Source organism: Lampetra planeri, chromosome 66 (assembly GCF_965212315.1).
Source record: "Lampetra planeri chromosome 66, kcLamPlan1.2.h2, whole genome shotgun sequence".
Taxonomy (NCBI): Eukaryota; Metazoa; Chordata; class Hyperoartia; order Petromyzontiformes; family Petromyzontidae; genus Lampetra; species Lampetra planeri.
This window is the reverse complement of record NC_136172.1, coordinates 2,079,191-2,091,535: the sequence shown is the minus strand read 5'-3', so window position 1 is coordinate 2,091,535 and position 12,345 is coordinate 2,079,191. Positions and strand designations below refer to the sequence as shown.

At 52.9% G+C, this 12,345-nt stretch overlaps 1 protein-coding gene across 1 annotated transcript in view; it reads right to left on the bottom strand.

Moving 5' to 3' along the window:
* Positions 1–12,345, bottom strand: part of LOC144737224 (nucleoside diphosphate kinase homolog 7-like) — a 128,836-nt gene that overhangs the window by 32,196 nt on the left and 84,295 nt on the right. The window contains exons 3-4 of the mRNA XM_078619946.1: positions 7,240–7,406; positions 3,508–3,618 (exon numbers count right to left, since the gene is read on the bottom strand). Coding sequence (XP_078476072.1) covers positions 3,508–3,618; positions 7,240–7,406 — 278 coding nt within the window. The remainder of the gene's footprint in view (positions 1–3,507; positions 3,619–7,239; positions 7,407–12,345) is intronic.

Here is a 12,345-nt window from a genome sequence, read left to right as displayed (position 1 = left end):
CCAGAGACTCTGGCTGAAGGAGGAGGTGTTCCAGCTGGCTGAGAAAAGTGACAGACCCGCTGTAAGGATGGGTGGTGGTCACAGGTTGTTGAGAAGATGGAGTCTGCCTCAGTAGCCTGCGATCACAAGTCACTCTTTAACTCTATCAAAAAATAATTTGCAGGGTCACACCTATCACCATCATGAGGGGGAAAAAGGTTATCCGATCTCCGACTCCCAGGAACAGGTTTGCAGATTTGCCAAGCATTTGTGAGGTCTTGGGGGAGGGGAAATCCCTCAGCCTGGAAAACATCATTGGGAAAAGAGGGGATGACCCTGCTGAGGCTGTGGTGCCTCAAATAATGTAAGAAGTAGTCACCACTGTGAGTGGCTGGCTGAAGTGCCACCTGTTGAGGAAGTATGGATGGAGTTTTAGAGTCTGAAACCAGAAAAGCACCGGGCAGAGATGATTTCCCAAGCGAAATGCCGAGGGAGGGTGGCGTTTGTGCACAGACTGCCCTATATGACATCATAACAACAGTCTGGACCACTGCAAAGTTTCTGCAGGATTGGAAGGATGCCCTGGTGGTCCCCCTCTTTAAGAAGGGGGACTGCACAGACTGTAACAACTACAGGGGCATCTCCCTCCTCAGTGTGCCAGGAAAGGTCCTGGCAAGGATTATTCAACATCGCCTTGCCAGGCAGGCTGAGGAGAGGCTTGCGGAGCCCCAATGTGGTTTCAAGAAAGGGTGGTTCTGCCATATTTTCTGTCCGTCTGCTACAGCAGAGGTGTAGAGAATTCCAACAAGACCTACATCTCTGCTTTATTGACCTGGTCAAGGCCTATGATATCATCAGTAGGCGTGGGCTCTCGGTTGTTCTTCGTGCTTTCGGAGTCCCTGACCCTCTGCTCACGATCATTAAGGACCTTCACGATGGTGGGCAGGCCCGGGTAAAACTACGTGGCCGGGAGTCGGAGACATTCCTGTTCACTTTGGGGCAGAGGTGTGGACTCGAGTCATGTGACTTGGACTCGAGTCAGACTCGAGTCATGAATTTGATGACTTGCGACTCGACTTGGACTTGCATAACAATGACTTTGTCCCACCTATGAGATGTGGACTCGAGTCATGTGACTTGGACTCGAGTCAGACTCGAGTCATGAATTTGATGACTTGCGACTCGACTTGGACTTGCATAACAATGACTTTATCCCACCTCTGCTTTGGGGTGCAACAGGGATGTCCTCTGGATCCCATATTATTTAACATCTTTTCGACTATGTAGCTCGTAAAGCATATATGGCTGCACTGGAGGAATCTCCATATGGTACAGATACAATGGGAGGCTGATCGATGCCCGGGTGCGGTCAAGGGATGGCTCCCTGTTGGTCAACTATGTTACGTATGCTGATAATCTGGTGATTGTTGCTCACTCAGAGGAGTTGGAGGCACTGCTGATGAACCTGGAGTGTGCCACTAAAAGGTGGGACCAGACCTCAGCCCCACCAAAACTAAGTACCTGCCTGGGTATTTTGTGCCATCAAACATTCCACTCCCCAACTCCCCATTGGTGACGGGGCAGTTGCGTAGAGAGTGGAGCATTTTCCATACCTGGGCCATGCGCTCATGACCAGCTCCGGTTTGACACCAGAGATCTCACTCCAAATCAGTTTAGCGGCATTATCTTTTCATCGTCTGCGTAACGCTGTGTGAAAGCTACCTTGTCTGTCGCTCCACAGGAAGCTTTGGGTCTTCTTGGCCACGGTCATGCCCTCCCTTCTCTATGCTTGTGAAACGTGGGCCCCCCAAATGGGACATCTTCGCCAGTGATGAACAATGGGTTTAACCAGGCTAGATTGGGTGATGAGCTCACAAATCCTTGAAAGATCTGGACAAAGTTCCATTGGTGAGCTCCTCCAGCAGGTAAAGCTGCATTGGCTGGGACATGTAGCCCGCATTAAAGGGCCACCGCGGAACAGGCGAGAGAAGAGATGGAGTGATGTGGCGGAAGAGAATGTGAAGCTGACTGGACTAGCCGATGACTGGTACCAGCGGTGTCAAGATCGGCCTCTGTGGAGGAGGCTCGTGAAGGACGCTACTGGGAAGTTGGAGGCAGTCACCCTCCAGCAACAACAGAGGGCAGAGGAGCGACGCTCACAACAAGCGGAGCACCAGGAAGATAAAACACAGCAAGTTGGTAGAGTGGTGAGCACAGGTGGTGCATCAGTCATCTCAGTCAGTCAACCCATGGCACCTGGGTCTGTCCCATGCACCTGGGTCTGTCCCATGACCTCCTGCCAGCGATCGTTCAACACTTCACGTGGCGTTACCGTATGGTGATGAGGTGTGGTGGTGGTAAGGCGTGGTGGTGAGGTGTGGTGGTGAGGTGTGGTGGTGAGGTGTGATGGTGGTGAGGTGTGGTGGTGGTGAGGTGTGGTGGTGAGGTGTGATGGTTGTGAGGTGTGGTGGTGAGGTGTGGTGGTGGTGAGGTGTGGTGGTTGTGAGGTGTGGTGGTGGTGAGGGGTGGTGGTGGTGAGGTGTGGTGGTGGTGAGGTGTGGTGGTGGTGAGGTGTGGTGGTGAGGTGTGGTGGTGGTGAGGTGTGGTGGTGGTGAGGTGTGGTGGTTGTGAGGTGTGGTGGTGGTGAGGTGTGGTGGTGGTGAGGTGTGGTGGTGGTGGTGAGGTGTGGTGGTGGTGAGGTGTGGTGGTGAGGTGTGGTGGTGGTGAGGTGTGGTGGTGAGGTGTGATGGTGGTGAGGTGTGGTGGTGAGGTGTGGTGGTTGTGAGGTGTGGTGGTGGTGAGGTGTGGTGGTGGTGAGGTGTGGTGGTGGTGAGGTGTGGTGGTGAGGTGTGATGGTGGTAAGGTGTGGTGGTGAGGTGTGGTGGTGGTGACGTATGGCGGTGGTGAGGTTCGGTGGTAGTGAGGTGTGGTGGTGGTGAGGTGTGGTGGTGAGGTGTGATGGTGGTGAGGTGTGGTGGTGAGGTGTGGTGGTGGTGAGGTGTGGTGGTGGTGAGGTGTGGTGGTGGTGAGGTGTGGTGGTGAGGAATGGTGGTGGTGAGGTGGGGTGGTGGTGAGGTGTGATGGTGGTGAGGTGTGGTGGTGAGGTGTGGTGGTTGTGAGGTGTGGTGGTGAGGTGTGGTGGTGGTGAGGTGTGGTGGTGGTGAGGTGTGGTGGTGAGGTGTGATGGTGGTAAGGTGTGGTGGTGAGATGTGTTGGTGGTGAGGTGTGGTGGTGGTGAGGTGTGGTGGTGAGGTATGGTGGTGGTGAGGTGTGGTGGTGGTGAGGTGTGGTGGTGAGGTGTGGTGGTGGTTAGGGGTGGTGTTGGTGAGGTGTGGTGGTGGTGAGGTGTTGTGGTGGTGAGGTGTGGTGGTAGTGAGGAGCGGTGGTGGTGAGGTGTGGTGGTGGTGAAGGGTGGTGTTGGTGAGGTGTGGTGGTGAGGTGTGGTGGTGGTGAGGTGCGGTGGTGGTGAGGGGTGGTGTTGGTTAGGTGTGGTGGTGGTGAGGTTTGGTGGTGAGGCTTGCTCCTCACCGGGTGAGCTGCACCATCCTCACCCGTGTCACCTGCAGCCCCCGCCGGCTCAGCTCCTCAACCACCTCGCCCAGCCACCTCACCGCGTGCGGTTTCACCAGCAGCAGCGCCCTACAGCCACACACAGCCACCCACAACCACACAACCACACACAGCTACACACAACCACACACAACCACACAGAACCACACACAGCCACACACAGCCACACACAACCACACAGCCACACACAACCACACACAACCACACACAACCACACAGCCACACACAACCACACAGCCACACACAACCACACACACACACAGGCACACACAACCACACAGACACACACAGCTACACACAACCACACACAACTACACACAACCACACACAACCATACAGCCACACACAACCACACACAACCACACAGCCACACACAGCTACACACAGCCACACACAGCCACACACAGCCACACACAACTAAACACAACCACACACAGCCACACACAACCACACACAACTACACAGCCACACACAACCACACACAGCCACACACAACCACACACAACCACACAGCCACACACAACTACACACAACCACAAGCAACTACACACAGCTTACACACAGCTACAGTGAGGGAAAAAAGTATTTGATCCCCTGCTGATTTTGTACGTTTGCCCACTGACAAAGAAATGATCAGTCTATAATTCTAATGGCAGGTTTATTTGAAGTGAGAGACAGAATAACAACAAAAAATCCAGAAAAACGCATGTCAAAAATGTTATACATTGATTTGCATTTTAATGAGGGAAATAAGCATTTGACCCCCTCTCAATCAGAAAGATTTCTGGCTCCCAGGTGTCTTTTATACAGGTAACGAGCTGAGATTAGGAGCACACTCTTAAAGGGAGTGCTCCTAATCTCAGCTTTGTTACCTGTATAAAAGACACCTGTTCACAGAAGCAATCAATCAGATTCCAAACTCTCCACCATGGCCAAGACCAAAGAGCTCTCCAAGGATGTCAGGGACAATATTGTAGACCTACACAAGGCTGGAATGGGCTACAAGACCATCGCCAAGCAGCTTGGTGAGAAGGTGACAACAGTTGGTGCGATTATTCGCAAATGGAAGAAACACAAAAGAACTGTCAATCTCCCTCGGCCTGGGGCTCCATGCAAGATCTCACCTCGTGGAGTTGCAATGATCATGAGAACGGCGAGGAATCAGCCCAGAACTACACGGGAGGATCTTGTCAATCAATGATCTCAAGGCAGCTGGGACCATAGTCACCAAGAAAACAGTTGGTAACACACTACGCCGTGAAGGACTGAAATCCTGCAGCGCCCGCAAGGTCCCCCTGCCCAAGAAAGCACATATACATGCCCGTCTGAAGTTTGCCAATGAACATCTGAATGATTCAGAGGACAACTGGGTGAAAGTGTTGTGGTCAAATGAGACCAAAATGGAGCTCTTTGGCATCAACTCAACTCGCCGTGTTTGGAGGAGGAGGAATGCTGCCTATGATCCCAAGAACACAATCCCCACCGTCAAACATGGAGGTGGAAATTGTAGATTTGAAGCTTTCGTGACTGCAAGGATTCATATTCTTAGTTTTTTTCGGTAAAGTCACGTAGGTAAAAATTTAAAATTAATAAAAGTAAAATAAAAATAAAATAAAAATCACGACGTTTCGGAGGCAACACAAGCTACCGTCTTCAGGTGGAACCGTCACAGCACGATTGCTGTTTCAAGTAAGAGAAATTCTAAGAAAACAGTCCTTGTATATATACTGGTTGAGGGTGGGAGGAGCCAAGGCAGGCACCTGGATATTATTATTGTGAGGTTCGGTGCGGCTGAAGCACGCTGCTAGGAATGAGCCTTTGTTGTGTAGACTGGTTGAAATGGGAAGTTCCAAGAGTTGTTAAGGTGTGGCTGATGTAAAGGTGCGGTTGCTGTAAATGGGACTGAGCCTGTTATGCAGAGGTGGTGCGGCTGAAACCGCTGCTAGGAATGAGCCTTTGTTGTGTAGACTGGTTGAACTGGGAGGTTCCAAGAGTTGTTAAGGTGCGGCTGATGTAAAGGTGTGGCTGCTGTGAATAGGACTGAGCCTTTGTTATGTAGATGAAACAGCACTTTGCTACGTTGCTGGGATTAATTCTAGATTTGCCAAATATGTGTGGTAAAACTTAAAGCAGAAAAACCAGTGTGTGAAAAAAGAAGAAGAAACTATATGGTAACTGAAGAATAGTGCCCGTCCAAATGTGTAGTTAAATCTTTTTTGCATGGTTAATAACATCTTTCCAATGATTACTAAGTTTGTACCCATCATCACGGTTGAAATTATGTCTGTGTTTGTATATTTGGATGGCTTCGTGTACAGACCTTTGATGGTAGCCAGGAGGTTTGCAGAGCACCTTGGTCTCGGAAAAGACAATTTCATGAGAGCCCACAGCGTTGTAGCAATGATCGGCAACGGCAGAAGAATCAGTTTTGCCGTGTTTGAGATCTGACTTGTGCTCGCGGACACGATCAGAGATATGACGTTTCATTTCTCCAATGTAGCAATCACCACAGCTGCAACTCAGTTTGTAGACTCCAGGGTATTGTAAGTCAGGAATGACATCTTTCACAGATGGAATTAGATCACGGATTTTATGTACTGTACTGAATTGGACTTGGATCTTATGTTTGTTTAGAATTTAGGAGATCTTTTTGGTCACGCCTGGCAACGTGATAGTTTTCATCGGAGTTTCATGCGGCTGTTTCTGTATGGTGGGAGAAACAGCTTGGCGGATGGTGCGGCCAGAGTATCCATTCATCCTGAGGGCCCGATGTACATGTCTCAATTCACTGGCCAGGTGGTGTTGGTCAGAAATTCCATGAGCTCTGTGGTATAGCGTTTTGATGAGATAATTATTTTGAGATGGGTGGTGGTGGGAATCAGGTTTCAAGTAGGAATCTGTGTGGGTGGCTTTCCTGTAGACAGAATGTCCCAAGGATCCGTCAGGCCTCCTCTCAAACAGAATATCTAAGAATGGTAGTTTGCCGTCTTTCTTCACTTCCATGGTGAATCTGATGGATGGGTGTCTGGAATTGATGTGGTCCAAGAAGTGGTTCAATGCTGGGAGGCCATGTGGCCAAATGACGAAAGTGTCATCCACATACCTCTTCCACAGGGAAGGACGCAGGGTGGATGTCTGGATGGCGTCTGATTCAAACTTTTCCATGAACAGGTTGGCTATCACTGGTGACAAGGGGGAGCCCATAGGGGTACCCTCATTCTGTTTGTAGAAGGTGCCATTCCAGGTAAAATAAGTGTTGGTGAGGCAATGCCTAACCAGCGCAGGTACATCCAAATTCAATCCATATTGGACCAAGTCCTCAATTATTGTTAGGATGTCAGGTACTGGGACTTTGGTAAACAGAGATACTACAGATAAGAAGTCACAGCTTTTCGTGAGTGGTAGTGAGTGAGTGGTAGTGAGTGTTAGTGAGTGTTAGTAAGTGAGTGGTAGTGAGTGAGTGGTAGTGAGTGGTAGTGAGTGAGTGGTAGTGAGTGAGTGGTAGTGAGTGGAAGTGAGTGGTAGTGAGTGAGTGGTAGTGAGTGGTAGTGAGTGAGTGGTAGTGAGTGAGTGAGTGGTAGTGAGTGTTAGTGAGTGGTAGTGAGTGAGTGGTAGTGAGTGAGTGGTAGTGAGGGTTAGTTAGTGGTAGTGAGTGAGTGTTAGTGAGTGGTAGTGAGTGTTAGTGAGTACCGCTGGCGTGTGAGTGACAGGCGGCTCTGCGTGCGTGCGTCCCCGTAGGCGGTGAGGCTGAGTTCGCGCCCCAGCACCACCACGCGCGCCCCCAGCGCCATCAGGCCGGGCGCCAGCGCCTGGCAGGGGCAGCGGCGCAGGAACAGCCTCTGTGTGCGCAGCTCCAGCTGAGGGCGCACGCAGAGAGAGAGAAACCACGAACACTGTCACTAGCACTGTCACTAGCACTGTCACTCTGTCACTAGCACTGTCACTCTGTCATTAGCACTGTCACTAGCATTGTCACTAACACTGTCACTAACACTGTCAGTAGCACTGTCACTAGCACTGTCACTAATACTGTCACTCTGTCACTAGCACTGTCACTCTGTCATTAGCACTGTCACTAGCATTGTCACTAACACTGTCACTAACACTGTCACTAACACTGTCACTCTGTCACTAACACTGTCACTAACACTGTCACTCTGTCACTAACACTGTCACTGTCACTAGCACTGTCACTAGCATTGTCACTAGCATTGTCACTAACACTGTCACTAACACTGTCACTAACACTGTCACTCTGTCACTAGCACTGTCTCTAGCACTGTCACTAGCACAGTCACTAGCACAGTCACTAGCACTGTCACTAGCACTGTCACTCTGTCACTAGCACTGTCACTAGCACTGTCACTAACACTGTCACTAGCACTGTCACTAGCACTGTCACTAGCACTGTCTCTAGCACTGTCACTAACTCAGTCACTCTGTCACTAGTGTAGGGGTGTTACGGAGGGGCTGTATACATAGGATCACACGGGAAACAAACACAGTGGGCGGGGCTTCGTGAGTGCACGGGGAGGTGCTCTCAACGACGTCCGCACAGGGCAGCCTGGGGGGGCTGGCCCCACCCCTCAGCGAGGGGTTTTGGTATAAAAGGGGATGAGCCGGAGAGCTCGGGGGAGAATATTAAAGCTAAACCAGTGAAGACCGAAGATCGTCTAGCTAGAGCCCTGGACTCCCCTGGGTCGCCGCCCTTGTCAGGGCCGCGCAGGACCGAGCCAGCGGCGTGGTCCCGAGAACCAGAGCTAGTGCTCTGGGACTCCGGGTACCGTAGCCCGACTTACCAGTGTCGGGCCAGACAGCCTCCCCTAGCCCGTTAGTGGAGGACTAGGAGGTAGGTCAGAGATAGCTAGCAGTGTATTCCCAGCTAGCGGGTGAGGGGGCCGATACCCCCTCCAGTGTTGTATGTCCGCGGTTGTGACAACTGTTGCGGAATAAATACGTGTGCCTCAACCCCGGCGTCCAAGAGTCTTCAACGATATTACATCTGGTGACAGAAGTGAACGACCACGAACATGGACACGCGCCGGACAGCTCGAGCCGGGGTACCGGAGGCGGAGGACACCGCTGAAATTGTGGAGCCCGAGACGGCTGAAGAAGGCATCGAGCAGCCGGGCCCGGACGCATCCTTACCGCAGCATCGGGATGAAGGGGAGCCGTCAACAGACGGACTGAGGCTGGCTCACGCCAGACTGGCGGAGCTGCTGTACGCTGCTGCCGCCACGCTCGAACACATCACACGGCTGGGGGCTGGTGGACCGCCACGGGGCGAGGACAGCCGACGACCGGTGCGCCTTCCCGCCATTTCAACGGAGCACAACTTTGAATCTCCCGCCATCGCCACAGCAGCTGCTGAGGGCGTGGCCGGCCTGAACCTCGGGTCCGACATCGGCCTCACAGGTGCTGCCGCGTCATCACCAGCGGACAGAGCGTCACCACTGGTGCGACCGGCGATGCCATCCGTCGTTCGCGCCGAAGCCTAGCCGAGTAACGGGGACAGCGGAGTGCGAGCTTCCACGGCGGCCGCTGCGCTGCACCAACGCCTACCTCCACTCAAAGAGTTTGTGGGCGAGGAGGGCGACTGGGGCGGCTTCCAGCGGCGCTTCCTCGCGCACCAGGAAATGGCGCAGTGGTCGGATGCCGAGGCCCTCTGCGCGCTGCCGGCGCTCCTCGACAGCGACGCCCTCGCCGCTCTTACATCGGCGCCGAAGGACAAACGCTCCACGCTACAGATGGCGCTGCAGTTGCTGGCTGGGGTCTACGGACCATCGTCGGAATGCAGGCAGCTCTTTTATGATCGCCAGCGGGGTGCAAAGGAGTCGCCCCTGGCGTACCGTGCGAGTCTCCTGGCGCTGGCGAAGACGGCCTTCCCACGAATGGACGACGAAGGCGTGGACGCGATGGTAACGGAAAAGATCCTCCTGCTGGCGGACGACCTGGACATCGCCGTCGTTGCACAGGAGGACACGGAAATGGGTTCCCTCCAGGCTGCGCGGCTCCTCCACGCCAACCTGCTGTCGCAGCGACGGAAGGCCAGGAGGGCAGCGGCCGGGCGTACGGTGGCTGCAGCCACCCTCCCGGCGGAGGAAGTTTGCGCCATCGACCATCGACTGCAGCAGAGGGTGGGAGTACGGGCGGGCCGGGATGGAGCGAGCCGCTCCGACCATCCGTCATCGCCGCCTGCGCTCCCGCGCTGTTACAACTGCGGCATCCGGGGCCATGTCGCCTCGGGGTGCCGCTCTCCTCGGCAGCGCGGGACGACGCCTCGACAGGACGCCGGCCCTCCTCCCAAGCTCCATCAACATAACCCGGCGAGTCGCGGCACCCCTCATGTTTGGCCCACGCACACACCCGTCACACACTCGCACACCGCAACGAACGGGGGGCCGACATTGCGCACCATCGCGCCAACACGCACCACTATGGGGACTCAGATCGAACCCAGGCAGTGGTCCGTGTTGGCCCATCGCGTTGTGGCTGCATCGTCGAGGTCGTCAGCCGTGGTGGGGCACATTGACGGGGTTGAGGTGTGCATCCTGGTCGATACAGGAGCATCGGCGACCATCATTTCGGAACTAATTTACAATATTCTCCCTGTCCAGAGCCGTCCTTTACTGCCGGTTAACGTCCCATTCTATGCTGCTAACGGGGGCTCACTTGGCATCATTGGACAGATTCGAGCACAAATTTGTATCGGTGATATCAAATTGTCCGGCCCGATTTTTGCTTCCTCCTCGCTGGCGGTTCCGTGCCTGCTGGGGACGGACTTCTTGGGCAAAATGCCGATTCGTATTTTAATAGACCAGGGCTGCATTGAGCTCCCGTCGGGACGACGCATGGCGTTTCTGCCGTCCCCTACTGCGGCTCGGACGGCGTTCGCGACGGTACCGGCGTTCGTCGTTAAAACGGTTCGCGTACCGCCGGGGGCACAAATGTTGGTGCCTCTCAAACTTCGTCGGCCCTTCGCTAAAGGCGTTGGGGACCAGGGAATTCTGCTGGGGCCATCTAGGGCCGGGGTTAGCGGACCTCATTTGATTCCGGCCCAGACCATCGTAAAAGGGGACGGGGACCCTTTCATCGCGGTCCTCAATGTGGGGTCGCAGAGAGTGGTGGTTCCTCAAGGGACTGTACCCATCTGCTGCGTCACCATATTGATACAGGTGACAGCGCGCCAATACGCCAAAATCCTTTTCGGTTAAGTCACGCCGAAAAGGACCATGTAAAATCGGCTGTTGATGACATGTTGGCCGCCGACATCATTTCTCCACTAGCACTGTCACTAGCACAGTCACTAGCACAGTCACTAGCACTGTCACTAGCACAGTCACTAGCACTGTCACTAGCACAGTCACTAGCACTGTCTCTAGCACAGTCACTAGCACTGTCTCTAGCACTGTCACTAGCACTGTCACTAGCACTGTCACTAGCACAGTCACTAGCACAGTCACTAGCACTGTCTCTAGCACTGTCACTAGCACTGTCACTAGCACAGTCACTAGCACTGTCTCTAGCACTGTCACTAGCACTGTCACTAGCACAGTCACTAGCACTGTCTCTAGCACTGTCACTAGCACTGTCACTAGAACAGTCACTCTGTCACTAGCACTGTCTCTAGCACTGTCACTGTCACTAACACTGTCACTAACACTGTCACTAGCACTGTCACTCTGTCACTAGCACTGTCACTAGCACTGTCACTAACACTGTCACTAGCACTGTCTCTAGCACTGTCTCTAGCACTGTCACTAGCACTGTCACTAGCACTGTCACTAATACTGTCACTCTGTCACTAACACTGTCACTAGCACTGTCACTAGCACTGTCACTAGCACAGTCACTAGCACAGTCACTAGCACTGTCACTAGCACTGTCACTAATACTGTCACTAACACTGTCACTAACACTGTCACTAACACTGTCACTAACACTGTCACTAGCACTGTCACTAGCACTGTCACTCTGTCACTAGCACTGTCACTAGCACTGTCACTAACACTGTCACTAGCACTGTCACTAGCACTATCACTAGCACTGTCACTAACACTGTCACTAGCACTGTCACTAACACTGTCACTAGCACAGTCACTAGCACTGTCACTAACACTGTCACTAACACTGTCAGTAGCACTGTCACTAACACTGTCACTAGCACTGTCACTAGCACTGTCACTCTGTCACTAGCACTGTCACTCTGTCACTAGCACTGTCACTAGCACTGTCACTAACACTGTCACTAGCACTGTCACTAACACTGTCACTAGCACTGTCACTAACACTGTCACTAGCACTGTCACTAGCACTGTCACTAGCACTGTCACTAACACTGTCACTAGCACTGTCACTAGCACTGTGACTCTGTCACTAGCACTGTCACTAGCACTGTCACTAACACTGTCACTAACACTGTCACTAGCACTGTGACTCTGTCACTAACACTGTCACTAACACTGTCACTAGCATTGTCACTAGCACTGTCACTAGCACTGTCACTAACACTGTCACTAACACTGTCACTAGCACTGTCACTAACACTGTCACTAACACTGTCACTAGCACTGTCACTAGCACTGTCACTAACATTGTCACTAGCACTGTCACTACCACTGTCACTCTGTCACTAACACTGTCACTAACACTGTCACTAACACTGTCACTAGCACTGTGACTCTGTCACTAACACTGTCACTAACACTGTCACTAGCACTGTCACTAACACTGTCACTAACACTGTCACTAGCACTGTCACTAACACTGTCACTAACACTGTCACTAGCACTGTCA